The sequence below is a fragment of the Salmo salar genome, chromosome 25, assembly GCF_965601325.2.
Source record: "Salmo salar chromosome 25, fSalSal1, whole genome shotgun sequence".
NCBI lineage: Eukaryota > Metazoa > Chordata > Actinopteri > Salmoniformes > Salmonidae > Salmo > Salmo salar.
Window position 1 is genome coordinate 26,666,812 of NC_138315.1, and position 26,327 is coordinate 26,693,138.

At 45.5% G+C, this 26,327-nt stretch overlaps 1 protein-coding gene across 1 annotated transcript in view; it reads left to right on the top strand.

The window, feature by feature from the left end:
- Positions 1 to 26,327, top strand: part of erbb4b (erb-b2 receptor tyrosine kinase 4b) — a 483,415-nt gene that overhangs the window by 431,990 nt on the left and 25,098 nt on the right. Inside the window, exon 20 of the mRNA XM_014173740.3 lies at positions 511 to 693. Within this exon, the coding sequence (XP_014029215.3) occupies positions 511 to 693 (183 nt within the window). The remainder of the gene's footprint in view (positions 1 to 510; positions 694 to 26,327) is intronic.

A 26,327-nucleotide genomic window follows, 5' to 3' on the forward strand; every position in this document is an offset into this window, starting at 1 on the left:
ATGTATCTTGTGAATTGGGTGATTAAATGTTGATACCTTTCTTGCTCGTACTTGTGCTGCTCATCAATTAAACCAAATGGAATAATGGATGATTTGAACGAACGCAAAAGACCTTTCAGTCCTTCTACAGCCCCCTGACGTACAACAGTGTATACGGGCAGCAGGTAGCATAGCCGATAGAGTGTTGGGCCAGTAACCGAAAGGATGCTATGGTTCGAATCTCCGACCCGACTAGGTGAAAATTCTGTCGATCTGCTCTTGAGCAAGGCACTTAACCCCAATTGCTCCAGGGACGCCGTCAATAATGGCTGATCCATGGCCGTGACCCAACTCTCCGAAGGTGTCTCAGAGATATGCAAGAAACACACTTCCATTTCACAACACACGCTTGTACAGGTTACACACTTGTACATATGTGAAACAGGACAAATATAGGCACCCCTATGGTTGAAATGTATTGAATATATGGTCTCCCTGTGTGCCTGAGTCCCTGTGTGTGTTCCCCAGGAGGCTCTGATCATGGCTAGCATGGAACACCCCCACCTGGTCCGTCTCCTGGGGGTCTGCCTGAGCCCCACCATCCAGCTGGTCACCCAGCTCATGCCCCACGGCTGCCTGCTCGACTACGTCCACGAACACAAGGACAACATCGGCTCCCAGCTGTTGCTCAACTGGTGTGTTCAGATCGCCAAGGTAAGACTCACCTGTTAAGGTTAAATCTTGTATGGGGGTTTGAGCACCGTCAGCCACTTTCTGTCTGTGGCCCTGTTTCATAGCTATCTACTACTATACATACCCACTGTGACTGTTCTGACATTAAAATGATCAAATACGAAAAGGTGATCAGAATGTCAAACATATCGCTATGGAAGATCCATTCACCATTATATGCATGTTTGAGGGAGTTTTGAAATCCCTCTCACAGCCTTTACAGTAACCGTCACCCCACGGTGTTGCAATGGAGTGTGGGTATACACTGAGTATACAAAACACTAAGACCACCTGCACTCTCTCACTCTCTCTCTCTTTTTCTCTCTCATTCTCCCTCTTTCTCTATACTTCTTTCTCTCTCTCTCTCTCTCTCTCTCTCTCTCTCTCTCTCTCTCTCTCCTCTCTCTCTCTCTCTCTCTCTCACTCTCTCTCTGTCCCTCTCTCTGTCTCGCTCTCTTTGTCTCTCATTCTCTCTCTCTCTCTCTCTCGCTCTCTCTCTCTCTCTCTCTCTCTCTCTCTCTCTCTCTCTCTCTCTGTCTGTCTCTCCCCCATCCTCTATCTCTCTCATGCTCTCACTCAATATCTGTGTGTCTCTACATGAATACACTCATCCATAATCTCTCAAACACACATTCTCATTCTAGATTCTGCTTATACCTGCTCCGTTGAAGTTTCATTGATCCTACAGTCTTAACCTTGTGGAGTCTGTCAGTGATGTAGAGTGACTAGGTTTTTACCTCAGATACTCTCTGTGTGCATTCCAAATTGCACTCTATTCACTTTATAGTGTGCTGCTTTTGGCCGGGCCCCTATGGCACCCTGTTCCCTATATAGTGCACTGCTGTTTTGGTAACAAGTACTGCACTATAAAGTAGTGCACTATAAAGGGAATAGAGTGTCATCACAACCTCTGTCTCTGACTTCACACTCCCCAGCTCTACAGTGCGGTCTTCCAGTAAACAGTCCCCCCTATCCCCTTTAAAACATTTAGGAGATAATATAAACTAGTGAATTACTAAACAGCATCCCTTCCATCCTTGGTGAAATGATGGGTGAAGAAGACGTCTCTGTACGTCTACATGGCAGTTTTCCAAAGATCATTTTCGGTAGCACTTTATTTGGATGTTCCATCTGTAGGTGCTCTACAGCCTACTACACACTATCAGTAACTACCACTGCCCTCCCTCTCTCCCACGACTATCTGCACTTCCTCTCTGCACTGAGACACGCACTCAGGCAAGCACACACACTCATCCACAGGTCTCTACCCACTCAGGCATACACACCTACACTGACACGCTTCTTACACACACATACGCATATACGCACATACACACGCACCCACACTCACACACTCACTACTGACACCACACACACACACACACACATACATACATACATACATACATACATACATACATACATACATACATACATACATACATACATACATACATACATACATACATACATACATACATACATACATACATACATACATACATACATACACATGCACTCACACTCATCACCCACTCACCACATAACCATAGTGATTATTATTACCATTAGTATTTATCCTGCTACCAGCCACTTTTACATGTACACTGAACAAAAATGTCTCTACCATAAGCCGCCTCCAATGTCGTTTTAGAGAATTTGGCAGTACATCCATCTGTCCTCACAACTGCAGACCACGTGTAACCACGCCAGCCCAGGGCCTCCACATCTGGCTTCTTCACCTGCGGGATCGACAGACCAGCCACCCGGACAGCTGATGAAACTGTGGATTTGCACAACAGAAGAATTTCTGCACCAACTGACAGAAACCGTCTCAGGGAAGCTCATCTGCATGCTCGTCATCCTCACCAGGGTCTTGACCTGACTGCAGTTTGGCGTCGTAACCGACTTCAGTGGGAAAATGCTCCCGTTCAATGGCCACTGGCCATTGTGATCTTCACGGATGACTCCTGGTTTCAACTGTACCAGGCAGATGGCAGACAGCATGTATCGCATCGCGTTGAGAGGTTTGCTGATGTCAACGTTGTGAACAGAGTGTCCCATGGTGGCGGTGGGGTTATGGTATGGGCAGGCATAAGCTACAGACAATGAACTTAATTGCATTTTATCGATGGCAATTTGAATGCACAAAGATACCGTAGGACGAGATCCTGAGGCCCATTGTCGTGCCATTCATTCGCCGCCATCACCTCATGTTTTAGCATGATAATGCACTGTCCCATGGGTGACATGTCTGCATACTCACCAGACATGTCACCCATTGAGCACGTTTGGGATGCTCTGGATTGACGTGTACCACAGCGTGTTCCAGTTCCCGCCAATATCCAGCAACTTCACACAGTCATTGAAGAGGAGTGGGACAACATTCCACAGGCCACAATCAACAGCCTGATCAACTCTATGCGAAGGAGACGTGTCGCGCTGCATGAGGCAAATGGTGGTCACACCAGATACTGACTGGTTTTCTGATCCACGCCCCTACCTATTTTTAAAGGTGTCTGTGACCAACATATGCATATCTATATTCCGGTTAATTTGAAATCCATAGATTAGGGCCTAATGGTTTAATTTCAATTGACTGATTTCCTTATATGAACTGTAATTCAGTCAAATCTTTTAAATTGTTGCATGTTGAGTTTATACTTGTGTTCAGTGTACACACCTACCTCAATCATTCCAGTATACATGCACATTGTAAATATTGTTATTCTCACTGACCATATTTCCCGTGTTTTTCTTCTCTGTTGTATTCGTATTCTGCATTGTTGAGAAAGGATACTATATAGGAATAGTTCAAAAGTTTCATAGTTTTATTGTCACATGCACAGGATATAGCAGGTGCCAGTACTGTGAAATGCTTGAACTTTTGAACTATTTCCTATATAGTCCACTACTTTTGACCCGGGTCCTATGGCACAATATAGTGTTTCTAAGGCAGTGGTTGTGAAGGTTTTGATGGCCTCCTAGGTGTGATTCAGGGGACCCTCAGGGGCCCCAAGTAATGAGACCAGGGACCTGGGATAGAGACAGCATACCAGTTCTCAATACACTCTGCTAGTCCTCACTATGAGTGAAGTCATATGTAAATGAATTGTAAATGTTGTAGAAATCTATGAATCCTTGTACAATAAGTAACAATGCTCGCCCAGAGTTCATTTTGTGGAGAATTGAATGACTGAAATAAAGTTTACGAGAATATAGCATATTGTATAAGTGCAGGGTCTTAAACAGAGGTCAGCCGTGGCTTATATGGCCCTAAGGTATCTGTGTAGATGTGTGCATGGTATAACTCCAGCAGTAAGAGCTGAGTTCCCAGGTAGGGGTGCAGGTACATGGCTGTTCGGGACTCTCCAGGCTCCCAGGCTCCTGTGAAAAACAGGTTAATCTGTGACTGGGAGGCGAGGCGAGGCGAGACGCCTCTCTATCAAATCAAAATCAAATCAAATTTATTTTTATATAGCCCTTCGTACATCAGCTGATATTCTCAAAGTGCTGTACAGAAACCCAGCCTAAAACCCCAAACAGCAAGCAAAGCATGTGAAAGAAGCACGGTGGCTAGGAAAAACTCCCTAGGAAAAACTCCCTAGAAAGGCCAAAAACCTAGGAAGAAACCTAGAGAGGAACCAGGCTATGAGGGGTGGCCAGTCCTCTTCTGGCTGTGCAGGGTGGATATTATAACAGAACATGGTCAAAATGTTAAAATGTTAAAATGTTCATAAATGACCAGCATGGTCAAATAATAATAATCATAGTAGTTGTCGAGGGTGCAACAAGCACGTCCGGTGAACAGGTCAGGGTTCCATAGCCGCAGGCAGAACAGTTGAAACTGGAGCAGCAGCACGGCCAGGTGGACTGGGGACAGCAAGGAGTCATCATACCAGGTAGTCCTGAGGCATGGTCCTAGGGCTCAGGTCCTCCGAGAGAAAGACAGAAAGAGAGAAAGAGAGAATTAGAGAGAGCATATTTAAATACACACAGGACACCGGATAAGACAAGAGAAATACTCCAGATGTAACAGACTGACCCTAGCCCCCCGACACATAAACTACTGCAGCATAAATACTGGAGGCTGAGACAGGAGGGATCAGAAGACACTGTGGCCCCATCCGATGATACCCCCGGACAGGGCCAAACTCTATCTTGTTCTTTCTCCCCTCTCTCGCTCTCTCTCTGTCTGTCTGTCTGTCTGTCTGTCTGTCTGTCTGTCTGTCTGTCTGTCTGTCTGTCTGTCTGTCTGTCTGTCTGTCTGTCTGTCTGTCTGTCTGTCTGTCTGTCTGTCTGTCTGTCTGTCTGTCTGTCTGTCTGTCTGTCTGTCTGTCTCTCGCTCTCTCTCTGCGTCAGACAGCCCTTTACACGATGGATTATTAATGTAATAATCAGCCGTGGGATCCATTCTAATGAGCAGATTAATCAGGGGCTATGCACTGAGAGACATGGCACCGTGGCACCACCCTCTTTATTTATTCGATTTTTCTTCTACCTCTCTCTTTCTTTCTTGAGCTATATCCCTCTCTCACTGTCTAACTCACCGTGTGTGTCCTGTCCTCTTAACTCCATCTCTCCTTAGCTTTTTCCTCCCTCTTTTCATCTGTCTTTCTTTAAATCTCCATATCTCACTATTTCTCTCTGTCTTAAAAACGGTGTCCTCCTTACTCCACCTCAGCTGTATCCCCTCCTGTTTCCCATCAGCATCAGGCACACAGTCAGTCTGCATGGGGACATGTCGGTTAGCTGAGCTCACTAGGCCAGGCCGGAGAGTCACAACCACAGAATTAAAACCAGAACAGAAAGAATAGAACAGAATGTGGAACACTTGGGAAATTGGAGAGGTTCATGTTGCTAATAGAACATATGCAGTTCTCTGTTGTTGCATTGATCTCAAACACATCACTCTCTCACATATCCAGTCCATGCCCTTGTGAAGCTTAATCCGGCTGAGAATTACTCTCATACAGATGGACCTTCAATGATGGCTATTAGATGTTGAGTTAAATGAGGAAGACATTTTGGTTGAATGCATTCAGTTGAGCACCTGACTAGGCATCCCCTTTCTTCCTGTCCTCTTCTATTACCTCAGCTGTCGTCATTTTGTTCACACTCTATCTACATCTGGTAATGATTTGGTTTAGTTGACGCGTTGCAGAAATGGACTAGTTATCTTATCTTCTCTTCTCCCATTGTGTGAAAGATCTCTATAGTGCTTTAGAAGACTCATTGCATCTTGAGGTCCTTTTCCTGTGCAAACCTCTCTCCTGAAAGCTGAGTAAACATCTCTCTCCCCCATCTCTCTCTCTCTCTCTTTGTCCCGGGGTGAACAAACATCTCTGCCTACCTCATTATTTAGACCCCAGGGTGCCTCTGTCCAACCCTCCACTCACTTTGCCCATCTCTTCGAGTATTCCCTGGCTCTATTCCGAGGGGAGAGCAGGCATAGTTTATTTTTTGGTGTTTATTTTTATATAATGATTTTTTTTACTCCTTTTTCTCCCCAATTTCATGGTATCCAATTGGTAGTTACAGGCTTGTCTCATCTCTGCAACTCCCGTACGGACTCGGGAGAGGCGAAGGTCGAGAGCTGTGCATCCTCCAAAACACAACTCAACCAAACCGCACTGCCTCCTGACACAATGCCCACTTAACCAGGAAGCCAGCCGCACCAATGTGTCGGAGGAAACATCGTACACCTGGCGACCGTGTCAGCGTGCACTGCGCCCGGGCCCGCCACTGGAGTCGCTGGTGTGCGATGGGACATTCCTGCCGGCCAAACCCTCCCCTAACCCGAACAACACTGGGCCAATTGTGCGCCGCCCCATGGGTCTCCCGGTCGCGGCCGGCTGTGACAGAGCCTGGACTCGACCCCAGAATTTCTAGTGGCAGGCCCATAGTTTAGTTTATATAGTGGAGCCCTGCTAGTAGAGTCTGCAGGGGGAGAATAGGCTCCTCCCTATGTGATGCTGTACAGTACAGAGGAGAAATACTTTCTCACTGTCCTCAAGACAGCAGGCAATAGCAAACACTAAGTGCAAACAGACAGCAAGATATACAGTAGAGGTTACAGAGATTTACACACACACATGCCAGTGCGCACACACACACACACACACACACACACACACACACACACACACACACACACGCACGCATGCACACACACACACATACACACACACAAACACACAAACACAGTCACAGTGCAGAATTAAAGGCAGGGAAAGATAGATGGGTGGAAGGAGAGGCAGTGGGGCGATGGATGACTGGAGGCAGGTCACTCAATGGATGAGGACCATGCCACCTGCAGACAGTGCTGACAAATGATAGCCTGCCAGCCCCAGACCACACATGCACGTATGCACACACTCACACATGCACGTGCGCATCTCTCTCTCTCACCTTGAGATGAGCTCTCATTTCTTCCTCTCTCTCTACATCTCAGTCTGTTTCTCTCTGTTTCTCTCTTCCTCTCTCTCCTCTTTTTTCTCTCTCACACCCACAACTACATACCTGAATCCTCCGAGAGGAGAAAAGGAACTTGTCACATAATTACATCACATTGTTAAAACAGCGACAGTTTAATTTCCAACAAATGAGGTGAGATGGCTGCTATGCCAAGCGCATCAATTCCTTTCAGCTTCAGATGGCACCATCAATTGGTTTCTCACAAACCCAATTACATATCTTATTTCAACAATGAGTTTACACAACCTTGGAGGCCTAGATATTATACCTACAACAGTGTATATTTCTTCTTTGACTGTAACTGGCTTGTACTTCCCTCCACCTCTTTTCATTTCAACACCAAAATAAATCCATAACACCCCTCCTCCTCCAGAGTTAAATGATGTTCACTAGATGAGTCCTGGAGACTGGAGAGAGTTCAGAGGGCTGATTATACTAGAGCTCCCCTCTCAGTCCAGAGAATCATTTAGTTGCGCTACTTTTCACTAAGGACCATATTGATCTTGTCAAAAGTAGGGCATGTAGGGAATAGGGGACCATTTGGACAGCCTCATAGTCTTTCAGACAGGGAACCAAAATGGCAGTTTAGGAGCCGTTAGGAGTGAAGGAGGATGACCCAGAGCCAGCGTCCTAAATGGCATCCTATTCCCTATGGGCTCTATGTGTGAGTGTATGTGTGTGTGTGTGTGTGTGTGTGGTGTGTGTGTGTGTGTGTGTGTGTGTGTGTGTGTGTGTGTGTGTGTGTGTGTGTGTGTGTGTGTGTGTGTGTGTGTGTGTGTGTGTGTGTGTGTGACCTGTCAGTCATTCTCCATGCCCCTGAATGGAGTGTGCGCTCCCGCCCACGTGCACACACGCACACACACTGACCTCTTACCCTCAGGACTGTAAGGATATGAGAGGCAAACCATTCTTGACTGTTGAAAACTGCACTATTCTGCCTAGTGCCTGTGGATGTTAATGTCCTGCCTGGTGCCTGTGGATGTTAATGTCCTGCCTGGTGCCTGTGGGTGTTAATGTCCTGCCTGGTGCCTGTGGGTGTTAATGTCATGCCTGGTGCCTGTGGGTGTTAATGTCCTGCCTGGTGCCTGTGGGTGTTAATGTCCTGCCTGGTGCCTGTGGGTGTTAATTTCCTGCCTGGTGCCTGTGGGTGTTAATGTCCTGCCTGGTGCCTGTGGGTGTTAATGTCCTGCCTGGTGCCTGTGGGTGTTAATGTCCTGCCTGGTGCCTGTGGGTGTTAATGTCCTGCCTGGTGCCTGTGGGTGTTAATGTCCTGCCTGGTGCCTGTGGGTGTTAATGTCCTGCCTGGTGCCTGTGGGTGTTAATGTCCTCTGATTTATGTTGTTTATTGTAACACTGTTGTGCAAAATTGAGAGGAGGAAGTTTTATAATATACTTTTATTCTTAGCATTATTTAATGAGACATTTGTTGTTGAGTGATACCTTCAGATCGCCTCATAGTATGTCATAGCTTGTATTGTTAGGATTTTTAATAAGTATAGTGTGTTCTTGTTGGATATTGTGTGGTAGTGTACTAGGACTAGGGCTGGAATCAATGGCTAGTTTATTTCCAGACCGTCTGTCTGGTGATCTATCGCGATAAACATTTATTTTTTCTCTCTGGATATTTTCTTTCCTTCTTTCCCTCATTGTGTTTTCTCTGCTGCCTGGCTTCATATTCATCCCCTCTCCCTTTCTCTTGCTCTTCTCTCTTCCACTCGCTCTTCTCTTTTTCTCTCGCTCCCCTCCTCTCCCCATAGATAGAAGCTGAACACCTGTCACTGTGCTGTTCTTGTTTGCTATCTCTATTTACTGCCCTTCTCCATCGCTCCCCCTCTCCTTGTTCCCCTCTCCCTCTGCTCTCCTGAGTATTAAGGAGCCAGCCACCCAAACAGACTGTATGTGTGTGTATGTGTGTCTGTGTGTCGTGTGTCTGTGTGTCTGTACCTGCCCTGTCTTGTCTCTAACCTGTCTCGTCTCAATGGCTAATTTCCTTCCTCTTCCTCCTCCTCCTCCTCTCCTCCTCTCCTCTCCTTTTCTCCTCTCCTCCTCCTCCTCTCCTCTCCTCCTCTTCTCTCCTCCTCGCCTCCTGCTCCCTTTGTTCTGATCCTGCCCTCTTCTCTCTTTACTATCAGTCCTATCTGTCCTGCAGGATGACTCTACTCCACACACACACTCTCTGTCTCTCACACACGCACACATGCACACACACACACACTGTGAAATAGATTATTTTATCTTTCCAAGCCCCCTGAATTACATTGGAGTGGTAAACTGTTTGCGTGGCTGCCTGTGTGTGTGCTTGTCTGGATGAGTTCTTGCACATACACTACATGACCAAAAGTATGTGCACACCTGCTCGTCAAACATCTCATTCCAAAATCATGGCCTTAATATGGAGTTGGATCCCCCTTTACTGCTATCACAGCCTCCACTCTTCTGGGAAGGCTTTCCACTAGATGTTGGAACATTTCTGTGGGGACCTGCTTCCATTCAGCTACAAGAGCATTAGTGAGGTCGGGCACTGATTTTGGGCGATTAAGCCTGACTCGCAGTCAACATTCCAATTCATCCCAAAGGTGTCCGATGGGGTTGAGGTCAGGGCTCTGTGCAGGGCAGTCAAGTTCTTCCACACCGATCTAGAAAAATAATTTCTGTATGGACCTAGCTTTGTGCACGGGGGGATTGTCATGCTGAAACAGGAAAGGGCCTTCCTCAAACTGTTGCCACAAAGTTGGAAGCACAGAATCGTCTAGAATGTCATTGTATGCTGTAGCGTTAAGATTTCCCTTGACTGGAACTAAGGCGCCTAAACCATGAACAACAGCCCCAGACCATTATTCCTCTTCCACCAAACTTTATATTTGTCACTATGCATTGGGGCAGGTAGTGTTCTCCTGGCATCAGCCAAACCCAGATTCATCCATCGGACTGCCAGATGGTGAAGCGTGATTCATCACTCCAGAGAATGCGTTTCCACTGCTCCAGAGTCCAATGGCAGCAAGCTTTACACCACTTCAGCCGATGCGTGACATTGCGCATGGTGATCTTAGCCCTGTGTGCTGCTGCTCGGCTATGGAAACCCATTTCATGAAGCTCTCGACAAACAGTTATTGTGTTGATGTTACTTCCAGAGGCAGTTTGGAACTCAGTAGTGAGTGTTGGAACCGAGGACATACGATATTTAAGCGCTACGAGCTTCAGCGCTTGGCGGTCCCATTCTGTGAGCTTGTGTGCTCTACCAATTCGTGGCTGAGCCGTTGTTGCTCCTAGACGATTCCACTTCACAATAACAGCACTTACAGGTGACTGGGGCAGCTCTAGCAGGGCAGAATTTTGACGAACAGACTTGTTGGACAGGTGGCATCATATGACGGTGCCACATTTAAAGTAATTGAGCTCTTCAGCAAGGCCACTCTACTGCCAATGTTTGTCTATGGAGATTGCATGGCTGTGTGCTCGATTTTATACACCTGTCAGCAACGGGTGTATCTGAAATAGCCGAATCCACTAAATTGAAGCGGTGTCCACATACTTTTGTATATATAGTATATTTGTGTGTGCACTGGTAACATTCACTGATGCTAATTCTAAAGCATGCTCTGCCTCTCTCCACTGAAATTAATAATTGAGTGGGAGGAGTTAAGAGGGTCAGGTTGCTCAGTGAAGCCTGGGTCACTATCAGAACCACAAACCACAGATCCACTAACCAGCAGGCTCTTAAACCACACTCTCAACATATTTACTGTAACAGCTTAAACCACACACCAAGTGACATGGAGTGGCCTGTCCCAGAGTTCATGTGTTGGGAAATAGAAACCATACCGTGGTGGGATTGCAAAGAAAAAACATCAAAGTTTTCTGGTGTGAGTGGAGTTCTTAATCAGTTATGAGTTTAACACGGTCAAGGCTCCCCATAACGGGTGGTGGTGTAATTAACCATGAACAGTGTGGGCCTGGCTGATTTGGTGATCTGTTTCATTGGGTCAAGTTGGCCATATTTACACCACTCAGCCATCTGGTACGGGCCCACCCCTGGGACGGAAGGAATTATGCATGTCAAGTATAGATGCTCACTGTCTGTTGCATTCTTTTATTTGTGTTTCTCTTTCTTTCTTTATCTCTCTCTGTCTCTCTCTGTTCTCTCTCTATCTCCCCCTCTGTCTCTCTATTTCCCTTTCTTTCTTTTTTTCTCTCTCTCTCTCTCTCTCTCTCTCTCTCTCTCTCTCTCTCTCTCTCCCTCTGACAGCTTGTGTGCCTATGGGTATGTTTGAGTGAGACTGCTGCAGTAACTGAATTGGCTGGGTCTGTCCACTGATTGGCTTAGAGCCTTAGGGATAAACAGTAGGTTGTCAACCATGGTTCCTTTGTGAAGAAAAGATTCCCTCCCCATCACATGTCCCGTGGTAGGACAGCTGGGCCTCAGTGTGATCACCTACTGTGTTTAGTTATGTCAATCAAGCAAACATAAGCACACGCACAACTGTGCGCACACACACACACACACGCACACGCACACACTCACTCTCTTCTGAGTTGTTAACTCAGAGCAGGTGTCCCTGATTATATATGTATCTCCTATTTAAATATGTATGTGTGAGGCTGCATCGTGAAACTCCAAGGTGCCCTCTAATCCGGTGAATGACTCAGGGTTGTTATATCAGTCTCACAATGGATGACACATCAGACCAGTCACCTTAAGGACACACATAGACTCACAGATAGTTAGTGGTGAGCAGTATACTATCCCATATCACCTTCTTCACAAGACCTTTGTCCGTACACTCCTTATATTGTCAGGCCGTTATCATGGCAGATGCAGATACCTCTCTCTTCATGTGCCCTTTGTTGAGCCTGTTCTGGAGGGGGAGAGACACGATCCTAACCCTCTCACTGAACCTCTATCTCCGTCTGCCTAGGCTGGGCTACACACACACACACACACACACACACACACACACACACACACACACACACACACACACACACACACACACACACACACACACACACACACACACACACACACACACACGCACACCTGCCTGAGCTACGCTGGACTGCAAGGCCCCCGGCTTAGAGAGCGCCCTGCAATATTGATTGGAAGCTTCTACACACACACACACACACGCACACACAATGAAACACACACACACACACAGCCCTCTCAGGGAGCAGACAGGTGTGTATTATTTACTTTGGCCAGAGGAGTCCAGGCGTTCTCAGAATGAGTAAACAGAAATAGAGCTAGAGCCAACCTGAGGGCCCTCCGGCCAGGCGAAAGACAATGAAGAAATAAAGACAGAGATAAAGAAATAAACTATGAGGGAAGAGAGAGACAGAGAGAGAGGGGGTGGTATACTGGCGGAATAAAAGATTGAGTACAAAACAATGGAGCTGTTATTCATCCCATACCAACATTTAATGCATCAGCTACACAGATCCTCAGAGATGGGTATAGTGCAATATGTTTTGCGGGGTGAATTGGAGTGCACAGTTCACTTGGAGCTCATAAATACTGTGTAAGCTCTGCTCTGTGTATGCTTGGTTGCACGTTCTTCATTCTAGACCAACAATTATATACTGGGTTAATATGATGTTTCTGTTGTGCATTTAGAGACCTTATGGGTTCTCTCTCTTCACACTCCATCCCCCACTTTCTGGAAATGTGTTCCATGGGAAACCTGGTTGATTGCTCAGCGCTCTCTTGCTAGCTTTCTCTCTCTTTCCCTCTTTCTCTTGTTATCTCTCTCTTTCTCTCTCTCTAACCCCCTCACACATTTTCTCACTCTCTTCCCCCTCTCTCTCTCTCTCCCCCTTTCCCTCAGTCCTCATCCCCCTCTCTCTCTCCCTCCCTTCCTCCCCTATCCCCTCCCTATCTCCTTGTCTCTCTCATTCTCCCAGATCAATCATAGATCAAAGATAATGTCTCTCATTACACCACATCCAAATGATGTCGTTATGACCGTGCTGAGCACTTATGATTATCATTATGATTATGATTATTATTATGATTTCTACATTACAACTAATTATTCCGTATCCTAAAGAGGCTTTTAATGGACTTCTGTACGTTGTTTCAGTCTTTCATCTCAGCACCAGTATTATGTTACTCTGTGTGCATCTCAAATGGCACACTATTCCCTATATAGTGCGCTACCTTTGACCAGAGCCCATACGGGGTCCTGTGTACAGTAGTAGTGTACTATATAGGGAATAGGGTGCCATTTGGGACAGACTTTCTGTTTCCCTACCCTGCAGGCGTTCTCACCACTTCGGCTTTCTAAGTGCTGACAAGGCATGGCTAGCAGCTCACAGAGCGGCACTCCAGGGCCTGACAAATTGAGTAGTAAATTGTTGAGCGTGTGGGCCAATTAGCAGCCAGGAGCCGTGTTAAGGGGAGGGGCCGGGGGGTGAACAGTTGAACGTGATTGACAGCTCAGGCTGGAGAGAGAGACACAGAGCAACAGGCCCAAGCCCCATTCTGCAACCTAAGAGGTATGTATCAGATGCTCAACATGCTTTGCTCACATCTACTGTGATGGTCCGGGCCTAAACCACAACAACACTAGACACTATGGAACACAAAGCTTTTACTATTTCATCCTGGAATATACAAGGTCTGAGATCATCTGCCTTTGGCCTAAAGAGCAGGAACCCAGACTTCATCCTACAAGAAACATTAAGGAGACAGACCCACTGGTTGCCCTCTAGGTTACAGAGAGCTGGTAGTCCCATCCACCAAACTACCAGGTGTGAAACAGGGAAGAGACTCAGGGGGTATGCTAACTTGGTATAGAGCAGACCTAACCCACTCTATTTAATTAGTCAAAACAGCAACATTTTACATATGGCTTGAAATTAATATAGAAATGATCTCAACAGAGAAAAATGTCCTCGTGTGTGCTACATATATCCCCCCAATAGAATCCCCATACTTTAATAATGACAGCTTCTCCATCCTAGAGATCGACAATTTCCAGGCCCAGGGACATGTACTAATCTGTGGCAACATAAATGCCAGAACTGGACAAGAACCTGACACCCTCAGCACACAGGGGGACAAACACCTGCCTGGAGGTGACAGCGTCCCCTCCCCCCTATTCCCCCCTAGACACAGCTACGACATCATAACCAATAAAAACGGGTCACAACTCCTGCAGCTCTGTCGGACACTGGGTATGTACATAGTCAATGGTACGCTTCCAGGGGACTCCTATGGTAGGTACACATATTTGACCAACCGCCTAGATTTGGTCTTATGTAGGACATTTTTAAATTGTGGTTTTTACATTGGATAAAAGCAGAGGCACATAGCTAAAAAAATATGTATATCATACACTGTATTTGAGGAATAATGGGAAAGTATTTCTGCTTTGAAAGTTGATAAGCTTGTAACTTCACTTTTGAGAAAATGGTCCTTGAATATTTTGGTACCTACTGGAGAGCTCTCCTTTGTCTACACCCATTCAGCATTGTTCACACCCTCTTAAGCCAGCCCCACCCATTCCTTTAAGGATTCACATGTGAGGTCATGTGCTAAACAGTGAGTAGTGTAGTAAAGATTAAGACTAAAAGTGGTAAAAGTAGTAGCCTACAATAAGGAAAAATTCCAGGTAAACAGAAAGTATCCAGATAAAAATATTTTATGAATATTAAATTACGCTTACCCAGACTCGCTTGTGATGGGTCATGTGAAAGACACTAAATTGATGGCTCATGTGAAAAACACTAAATTGATGGGTCATGTGAAAAACACTAAATTGATGGGTCATGTGAAAAACACTAAATTGATGGGTCATGTGAAAAACACTAAATTGATGGGTCATGTAAAAGACACTAAATAGATGGGTCATGTGAAAAACACTAAATTGATGGGTCATATGAAAGAAAGGCTATAACCCCAGCCACATCTTGCTATGTGGATGGGTCTCTACAGAAGGTGGAAAAGGTACAGCCAAATGGTTACTTGCATAGTAGCAATATCAGAAACAGATAGTGTCAATATAAATAAAATAATATACAGTATGTACAAGAACAATATCAATAATGATATCAGTGATAGAAGAGGTAGTTATATGCATACTATCAGGGGTAAAGTGGCTGAGCAGCAGGATAAATAATAAATAGTAGCAACAACGTATGGCGTGTGTGTTAGGAGAGGCTCATTTGGATAGAGGCACTGCAGATAGTGCTGATGACTGGTCCGTCCGAACCACGCATGAACAAAGGAATATATATTCGGAGAGCCTGTTTCTGTCCTGCCCTTTACTTTGGTGCAGGCCATATGATGTCCATAGCCTCTTCGTCGCAAAACTCCCTGATCTTCTCAAAATGATACGTTTGTCTAGCTGTGTTCAGTCCAGGTGGTGCTTGTACAGGCAGACCATCTATTGGAGGAAGGATGTCAGCGTGGCGCAGCAGCTGAAACCTGGTCCTGACTGAGTCTGAACGCTCCTTAGCAACCACAGCATCGAAGCTGTAAAACAGGAAATAACTACAAAAATGATGTGAGATCAATAAAAGTAGTGCCAGTCATGTTGGAGATCAATTAAATAATCAAAATGTGTTTATGATTTACATACCAAGTGTTGTCATCGATTCCTTGTAGAGACGCCACACCACTGCTTTTGTCACATGGGATGGCAGCAGCTTTCCACCAAGGGTTTGTGTCCTGGGTGGCGTACTAGTAATAGTATTGCATTATCCTCTGCGTAGTTGTTGATGAAGTTCACCACTTGCTGGAAGTCCTCGTGCTTCAGGTGTAATCTGTGCATGCTTGGGCCAGCTCTCCTTTTGATGGGAGACAGACAATAGAAAGCTGTGTCTGCTGTTGACCAGAATATCAAAGTGATTGAAGAGTGAAATAGGATTGTGTTGTTTTCCCCTTTGTTTTTGTCTTTATACATTTGAATACTTTTTCTTAACTGGTGGTGCCTTTGTGGGTGTACTGCTCTCTCTGCCATGTGTGTTGACATGTTGATTAGGTTGTGTGTGTTTGTGTCTATGGGAAGATGCTAAAATGTCTGAGCCTTACAAAATATGTTTTTAATTATAAACCTGTTACCTACATCTAATACAAATATTGTATTCTGACACACTTTCAAATAGTGTATACAAGCCACCGATTATTATTATTTATTGATTTATTTATTTCACCTTTTTAACTAGACAAGTCAGTTAAGAACAAATTCTTATTTACAATGACCCAGACAATGCTGGGCCAATTGTGCACCGCCCTATGGGACTCTCAATCAAGGCCGGATGTGATGTAGCCTGAATTCAAACCAGGGGCTGCAGTGATGCCTCTTGCACAGAGATGTAGTGCCTTAGACCACTGCGCCACTCAGCTGTAAGGAGCTATAGATCCCATGACTTCCTCCCACACAAACCAAAGTATCGCAGCATCTGCAGCTAAAGCCTTTTACATCAAATGGAGTTGTTGATAGCCCCCCTCCTCTCTCCATAGCCCCATCCCTCCATCCCTTCTTCCCTTATGGCCCCTGCAGTGTTGTTAATGAACTAACGCCCTACACACACACAGCTCTCTCTCTGACACACACAAAGACACGTACGCACACACCCATCCCCCCACACCCTTCCCTTTCACAAACACACACACTGGTGGCTCATGGTGTCACCTGAAGATAGTGGTGAGAGGTGAGGTACCTACACACACATCACGCCTCTCACCATGCCAAACACATTACCAGGCCCATCTGGTGCCCTCTCTCTACCCACCATGCCAGGCCTGAGTGGGGCATGGAGCACAGGGCACGGGCCGCCCCTCCAGGACAAGGTCATGTGTTGGCGTATGTTGTGTTTCACTGTCCTGCTCCTCCCTCAGGACCTTGGACCCGGCCTGGCTATGTTTGTGTGTGTGTGCGTGTACCTGTTTCTGTGAGTGTGTGTATGTGTGTGTGTACGTGTACCTGTTTGTGTGTGTGTGTGTGTGTGTGTGTGTGTGTGTGTGTGTGTGTGTGTGTGTGTGTGTGTGTGTGTGTGTGTGTGTGTGTGTGTGTGTGTGTGTGTGTGTGTGTGTGTGTGTATGTGTGTGTGTATGTGTGTGTGTGTGATTGTGTGTGTATGTGTGTGTGTACGTGCACCTGTTTGTGTGTGTGTGTGTGCGTGCGTGTGTGTGTGTGTGTGTGTGTGTGTGTGTGTGTGTGTGTGTGTGTGTGTGTGTGTGTGTGTGTGTGTGTGTGTGTGTGTGTGTGTGTGTGTGTGTGTGTGTGTGTGTGTGTGTGTGTGTGTGTGTGTGTTTTTATGGCCTGGCTCTTTCTGGGTCACAGACTGAGAGGTCCAGCTCAGACCTGCTGCTTGCCCATGACCTCACACTAGAGAGAGATGGATAAAGAGAGAGAGACTGCCACCAGTCTGACAGATGGGTTGGCATACCTGATGGAGGAAAGATGGCTGCCTGTATGTGCTGCCTGGTGGCCCCTCCAGTGCCATATCCGCCTGTCTGTGTGAAAAATAAAGTCCAAACCTTTCTGCTGCTGTGCTTTGACCTCTCCAAGAGATAATCTGAAAGACAGGTCATCTGATCAGGATGCTGTATCTTTCCTCTGATGCTTTCTTCCTTATACTCTCATCATATACCCTACCCCTTTCTAATGATTTGGTTGGGTCTAATTGTGTTGCTGTCCTGGGGCTCTGGAGTCTGTTTGTGTTTGTGAACAGAGCCCCAGGACCAGCTTTCTTACGGGACTATTCTCCAGGTTCATCTCTCTGTAGGTGATGGCTTTGTTAAGGAAGGTTTGAGAATCGCTTCCTTTTAGGTGGTTGTAGAATTTAACAGCTCTTTTCTGGATTTCGATCATTAGCGTATATCGGTCTAATTCTGCTCTGCATGCATTATTGGGTGTTTTACATTGTACGCGGAGGATATTTTTGCAGAATTCTGCATGCAGAGTCTCAATTTGTTCCCATTTTGTGAAATCTCGGTTGATGAGCGGACCCCAGACCTCTCAACCATAAAGGGCAATGGGTTCTATAACTGATTCCCCACCCCCCTCCTCCCCCCACCCCGTACCCAGATACCTATTGGTATTCTGTCACCCCTACCCCTTGCTGAGCGGGCAGTGAGGTGTGGAGGACACCATACAGTCACCCCCAACCCTTCAACCTCCCAACACACTCCACAGGCTTCCTGTATCATTGTCCCTTTAATGTCCCCTTCTCTTGTCCTGCTCCCAACTCACTGATGAAGCGCTGCCATTTTTTTAACAATAAAGGAACACTTTTCACAACTTCCATGATCCTTCAATAGTTGCTGAATTTCCTTTAGACTTCAGTTTTGCTCCTCAATCCATGCAGCTTGGTTGGAGAGTGAGGTAGCATCAGCGCTCCTTTCTCTTCTCCCATCTTCCAACCCTTCTCCTAGACACAGAATAGTGTGGTGTGTTTGTTCTTTGCTGTTCCTGAACCACTCATCTTTCTTTGTGAAGAAGCACAACACTCCATACTGAAAACTGTCTATATCTTTAAACTCAGGCCTACAGATGCAAATTTGCTTGGCATTGAATCAGAAGAGGATGCTAATCTGATAAATAATGAGTTTAGTATCAGTACTGATTAGTTGCTATAATGCTGTAATTGCCAGGTGTAACAAACCTGGGCTACATCCCAAATGGTGCACTATTCCCAATTTAGTGCACTACTTTTGACCAGGGTGCATAGGCGGCCATTGGGAATACAACCATGGACTCTCTAAAAATAACATTTGACATGAAGTGTTTGAATTGATTCCTAAAGACTGTTTATGCTGTTGATAACAGATTATACTATTTCCTTCCTCCCTCTGCACCTTATCCTCCCTCTCTTTATCCCCTCAATCCCCTTCTCTTTTCTCTCTCTCTCTCTCTCTCTCTCTCTCTCTCTCTCTCTTTCCTTCTTTCTTTCTTTCTTTCTTTCTTTCTCTCTCTCTCTCTCTCTCGCTCTCTTTCTTTCTTTCTTTCTTTCTTTCTTTCTTTCTCTCTCTCTCTCTATCTCTGTCTCTATCTTCCTCTTTCTCTCTCTGCCTCCCCCCATACCCCTACTGTTTGCACTAATCGCTTAACCAGTCTTCCTCTGTTGCCAGACCTTGCTGTTCTGTGTGTGTGTGTGTGTGTGTGTGTGTGTGTGTGTGTGTGTGTGTGTGTGTGTGTGTGTGTGTGTGTGTGTGTGTGTGTGTGTGTGTGTGTGTGTGTGTGTGTGTGTGTGTGTGTGTGTGTGTGTGTGTGTGTGTGTGTGTGTGTGTGTGTGTGTTTGTTGATGCTTTAACCCCCATTAATGCACAGACTAGGTGTTAGCCAATAGGGCAACCTGGAGGGAACAAGAGAAGAAAATAATGAAAAGACAAAAGAAATAATGTAGTGTAGCTGGGTTCAAGCCCTATGGCACCACAACGCCACCATCAGAACAAAGTGTGTGTATGCGTGTGTGCGTGCATGTGTGTATGTGCACGTGTACGTGCCTTCATGCGTGTGTGTGTGCATCAGCGTGTGTGTGTTTGTGTTTGTGTGTGTATCCACTCAACAGCTATATGTAATTGGCTTGGCTGTGTGGATTCCATTTCTTACCATGATTTGCATATGAGCATTTGTTATGAGCAAAGCAGGGAGCAAAAGTGCACCATTAAATATGTACAATTTAACCAACTGTTGCAATGGGTAGACTTTCTACACAACATATTTATCTTCTCAATGGTCTAGAAGGGAGTAAGAACACCTACTAGGCATCTTGCCTCTGTTTTACCTTTGCTTCAAAATTAAATAAATTGTTATTGATATTAATGGTGTTTTTATCTCATATATTATCTGATCTCAGCTTAATTGTCCATGACTTGGGTCTGTGGGAGTCTAGCGTCCCACCTGGCCAACATCCAGTGAAATTGCAGAGCGCCAAATTCAAAAACAGAAATACTCATTATAAAAACTCATGAAACATATAAGTGTAATACATTGGTTTAAAGATTTAACTTCTTGTTAATTCAGCCACGGTGTCAGATTTCAAAAAGGCTTTACGGCGAAAGCATACCATGCGATTATCTGAGAACATCGCCCAGCAGACAAATCATTACAAACAGTTACCAGCCAAGAAGAAGAAATCAGAAATAGAGATAAAATTAATCACTTACCTTTGATGATTTTCATATGGTTGCACTCAGAAGAAATTCATTTACTCAATAAATGTTTGTTTTGTTTGATAAAGTCTCTCTTTATATCCAAAAACCTCTGTTTTGTTCGCGCGTTTTGTTCAGTAATCCATAGGCTCAAACGCAGTCACAACAGACAAATCCAAATACTATCCGTAAAGCTCGTAGAAACATGTCAAACGATGTTTATAATCAATCCTAAGGTTGTTTTAAGCCTAAATAATCGATAATATTTCAACCGGACAATAACGTCGTCAATATAAAAGGTAAACAAGAAAGGCGCGCTCTCGGTTGTACGCATGAAAAAACTCTGTGACACTGTAGGGCCCAGTCATTCAGACTGGTCTTACTCCCTAATTTCTCAGAATACAAGCCTGAAACAATTTCTAAAGACTGTTGACATCTAGCGGAAGGCATAGGAAGTGCAATTTGAGTCCTAAGTCAATGGATACTGTAAAGGCATTCAATAGAAAACCACAAAAATAAATAATGTCTGTTATACTCACAGACATTATTTTAACAGTTTTGGAAACTTTAGAGTGTTTTCTATCCAAATCTACCACTTATATACATATCCTAGCTTCTGGGCCTGAGTAGCAGGCAGTTTACTTTGGGCACGCTTTTCATCCGGAGGTGAAAATAGTGCTCCCTACCCTAGAGAAGTGTTAGGATTGACATAAACCATTTGTCAGGAGCAGAAACGTATGTGTTTGCCTGACCTCAGGATAAACAAGTTTATCCTAACCTGCCTCTTCTGATGCCTAGGTCAAACTTAGTGTCAATACCACATCCTCCTCTCTCCCCTTCATTCTGGCAAATTACATTCTCCTTCCTCACCCAAGGTCAGCACCTCCCCCTTCCTCCCCCTTCCTCCCCCCTGCCCTCCCTGTCTCTGATCATCATCTATATTTCATTGACCTCCTTGGAAGGTTTTGGCTCGGCACACACACACACACACACACACTTCATCTCTCACAGACACAGACCTTTGAGTGTGAAATGCCAGTGGGATTGGCTGTGGTGTGAATACTGATGGTGTTGATGGTGACTTGGCTAGTTAGAGAACCGTCCAATCCCAGTCTGGATTATTCCATCACACTGCCAGACGTTCTGTATAATTAAAATGGCAGCCATTTATTTTTTCCAGCTAAATGGAAGGAGTGCAGTCTCATCCCTATCACTAGGCTCGCATCCCAAATGGCACCATATGCCCTATTTAGTTCGCTACTTTGACCAGAGCCCTATGTGCCATTTGAGATGCAGTCTATGTTGTTTAGATGAGATGGGAGAGCTCTGCCAGCCTAGGTCTCTCTCCTCCCCTCCTCTAGTGTATATACGGCAGCTCTATCGTTTCTAGCGGTGGTTCTCTTCTTGTGTGGCTGGAGGAGAAGGGTAGAATTGCTGTACGAAGCTAAAAATGAGTCGTCTTAGTTTTAACTTGGTTGCATTTTACTGTCCATTGTCAAAGGAATTGTATGAGCTTAAACTACAATATCGAGACATGGTACACACTGCAAAAAATATAGCTATACTGTACAATGTATAAGGTTGAAAAGATAAAGACATGAAATAAATTTAATAAGGGAAACTGAGCATAAGCAACAAGAAATGGTTGTTGTTGGCCTTCTAGGCAGAGTTGGAAAGAAAAAGTCATATCTCAGACTGCCCAATAAAAAGAAAAGATTAAGATGGGCAAAACAACACAGGCACTGGACAGAGGAACTCTGCCTAGAAGGCCAGCATCCCGGAGTCACCTCATCACTGTTGACGTTGAACCTGGTGTTTTGCGGGTACTCTTTAATGAATCTGCCAGTTGAGGACTTGTGAGACATCTGTTTCTCAAACGAGACACTCTAATGTACTTGTCCTCTTGCTCAGTTGTGCAACGGGGCCTCCCACTCCTCTTTCTATTCTGGTTAGAGCCAGTTTGCACTGTTCTGTGAAGGAAGTAGTACACAGCATTATTCGAGATCTTCAGTTTCTTGACAATTTCTTGCATAGAATAGCCTTCATTTCTCAGAACAAGAATAGACTGCCGAGTTTCAGAAGAAAGTTCTTTGTTTCTGGCCATTTTCAGCCTGTAATCGAACCAACAAATGCTGATGCTCCAGATACTCAACTAGTCTAAAGAAGGCCAGTGTTATTGATTCTTTAATCTGGACATCAGTTTTCAGCTGTTTTCAGCTGTAACATATTTGCAAAATGGTTTTCTAATGATCAATTAGCCTTTTAAAATGATACACTTGGATTAGTAACACAACGTGCCATTGGAACACAGGAGTGATGGTTGCTGATAATGGGCCTCTGTACGCCTATGTAGATATTCCATAAAAAATCTGTAGTTTCCAGCTACAATAGTCATTTACAACATTAACAATGTCAACACTGTATTTCTGATCAATTTGATGTTATTTTAATGGACAAAAAAAAGTGTTTTTCTTTCACAAACAAGGTTACCCCAAACTTTTAAACGGTAGTGTACATAAGGACAAATACACACACATGCAGGCATGTGCGCACGAGTCTGTCCTCATGTGGACTTCATACACTGTGACTGCTAGACATCTAGACAGCAGAACAGAGTGGAATTTGACCATGATGCAATTTTCTTCCTTGAAAAGTCTTTGATTTATGTATTGTCCTTTTCACTGACGCCTTGGTACCAAAGCATCAAACAGCAGGTCTGGATAAAAAGCAGAGCATCTTTTTGGTAGTTCATGGAGATCTCATGTTTGACTCTGGAGCTCGTAAGTCAGAACAGATGGAACTGTCTAATGGTAACTTTCCTTTTTAAGTCATGGCCTGCTGCCCTTAATAATTATCCTATCTGACCAGTCATAGGGCTCTGGTCAAAAGTAGTGTACTATATAGTGTATACGTACATGGGTAATAGGTTATCAAAGTAGTGCGCTACATAGGGAATAGGGTGTCATTTCAGCCACTGCCATCAGTCCTATCTGTTCTATTATCGTAGGATCAAGTGTCTAAATGGCCATTGTGTGTATTGATTTCTCATCCCTTTGAAGTAGACACGAAGGATAAATATTATGTGGATGAGAAGCATTATCAAGCCTGCTGTAATCAGTGATCATTGATCTCCTGCCTAGCTTCCACAAGTAATCTATTTTAAATACACTCTCAGCTGCCTGCATCACGCACCCACCGAGCTCTCTGTTCTCTGTCCTCTCCCTTTGTAATGGTATTGGCAGGCGTCCACAGAGAGAGAAAGAGCGCGCGCAAGAGAGAGAGAAAGAGGTGGGGAAAGAGAGAGTGAGAGCAAGAGAGAACAAACATAGATTTGGAACCTATGTATGATGTTGTTCATGTAGAATGGTAGTCTACCATCAAAAATAGCATCTTACAACAAAGAGAGGGACTCACTTTATTATAGATTATTCTGTGTTCTGTAAGTGTTTGGTCTTAAAGGGTTGTGTGTGTGTGCGTGTGTATAAAATAAAATAAGGAAGTGTCAGCGTGTTGTGAAATGGATTCTTAGAGCACACTGCCAGCCTAGGTCTCTCTCCTCACGTCTCCTCTTCTCTCCTCACGTCTCCTCTTCTCTCCTCACCTCTCCTCTTCTCTTCTCTCCTTTTCTCGTCTCACCTCACCTCTCCTCTTCTCTCCTTACTTCTCCTCTCCTCACCTCTCCTATCACCTTCTCTCCTCATCTCATCTCACCTCACCTCACCTCTCCTCTCCTCTCCTCTTCTCTCCTTTTCTCTCCTCACCTCACCTCACTTCTCCTCTTCTCTCCTCTTCTCTTCTCTCCTCTCTTCTTCTCTCATCCCCTCTCCTATCCCCTTCTCACATCTCTCCTCAACTCTTCTCTTCTCTTCTAACCTCTTCTAAACTTCTCCTCTCTTCTCCTATCCTCTCCTCTCCTCACCTCTTCTTTCCTTTCCTCACCTCTTCTCACCTTTTGTCTTCTCTTCTCTCCTTTCTCTCCTCCCCTCTCCTATCCCCTTCTCAACTCTCCTCCCCTCTCCTCTCCTCGTCTCTCCTCACCTCAGCTTTCCTCTTCTCTCCTCACTTCTCCTCTCCTCACCTCTCCTCTTCTATCCCCTTCTCTCCTTACCTCTCATCTCTTCACCTCCCCCCTTCAAGCCTCTCCTCCCCTCTCCTCACCTCTCCTCATCTCTTCAATTCTCTCTTTCCCTCTTCACTCCTCTTCTCAACTCTCCTCTCCTCACCTCACCTCTCCTCACCTCTTTTCTCCTCTCCTCCTCTCTCTTCTTCTCACCTCTCCTCTTCTCTCCTTTTCTCTCCTCTTCTCACCTCTCTTCTCCTCACCTCACCTCTCCTCACCTCTTTTCTCCTCTCCTCCTCTCTCTTCTTCTCACCCCTCTTCTCCTCACCTCACCTCTCCTCTTCTTTTCTCTTCAATTCTCTCCTCCCCTCCCCCTTTACTCCTCTCCTCTCCTCCCTTCTGCTCTCCTCTCCTCTCCAATTCTCTTCTCCCCTCTTCACTCCTCTTCTCTCCTCACCTCTCCTCTCCTCTCCTCTTCTCTTCTCTCCTCACCTCTTCTCTTCTATCCCCTTCTCTCCTTACCTCTCATCTCTTCACCTCCCCCTTTCAAGCCTCTCCTCCCCTCCCCTCACCTCTCCTCCCCTCCCCTCACCTCACCTCAGCTCTCCTCTTCCCTTTAATTCTCTCTTTCCCTCTTCACTCCTCTTCTCACCTATCCTCTCCTCACCTCTCTTCTTCTCACCTCTCCTCTTCTCTCCTTTTCTCTCCTTTTCTCTCCTCTTCTCTTCTCGTCTCCTCTCCCTCCTCTCCTCTCCTCTCCTCACCTCTTCTCTCCTCTTCTCACTTCTCTTCTCCTTTCCTCTTCTCTCCTCTTCTCTTCAATTCTCTCCTCCCCTCTTCTCTCCTCTTCTCACCTCTCTTCTCCTCACCTCACCTCTCCTCTCTTCTCCTTTCCTCACCTCTCCTCTTCCCTTCAATTCTCTCATCCCCTCTTCACTCCTCTCCTCTCTGCTTCTCACCTGTCTTCTTCTCACCTCTCCTCTTCACTCCTTTTCTCTCCTCTCCTCACCTCTCCTCTTCTCTCCTCTCCTCTTCTCTTCTCACCTCTCTTCTCCTCACCTCACCTCTCCTCTCCTGTTCTCTCCTCTTCTCACCTCATCTCTCCTTTCCTCACCTCTCCTCTTCTCGCCTTTCGTCTCCTCTTCTCTCCTTTCTCTCCTCCCCTCTTCTATCCCCTTCTCAACTCTCCTCACCTCTCCTCACCTCTTCTCTCTTCTTCTCTCCTTTTCTCACCTCTCTTCTCCTCACTTCACCTCTCCTTATCTCTTCTCTTTTCTTCTCACCTCTCCTCACCTAGTATATGTATGTGTTTATCACAACCCAGCATTAACCACACACCCACACACACACACACACACACACACACACACACACACACACACACACACACACACACACACAGACACACACACCGAGACACACACGCATACACACAGTGTTGTGTTCCAGTTCCTGGTCTTTGTTTCCACCTACCGTGTCCACCTCATTGAGCAGCAATCAGATAAACCGACCAGGTGGGGGAAAACAAGCTAAGTGTCTGCACGTCCTCCGCCACTCAGCTCGGTCTCTCACTTCCAATCCTAAACACTTCACTCCCCATCTCCATCCCCACACACATGCAAACACACACAAACACACACACACACACCCTATCATTGTGCTAGGTAATTAACATTCAAGCGTTGGCAAGCCATCCATTTTCCTTCCACTGCTTAATTGTCTTGAAAATTGAGGAGATTACTGAGAGAGAGAGCGATTTATGTACAAATAAGATTCTGCCAGGACCCATCAGCACGACTCACACACAACGCACACCGGCTGACTGCCACTGAACACACACACACACACACACACACACACACACACACACACACACACACACACACACACACACACACACACACACACACACACACACACACACACACACACACACACACACACACACACACACACACAGTTTGTCAATCACAGCCA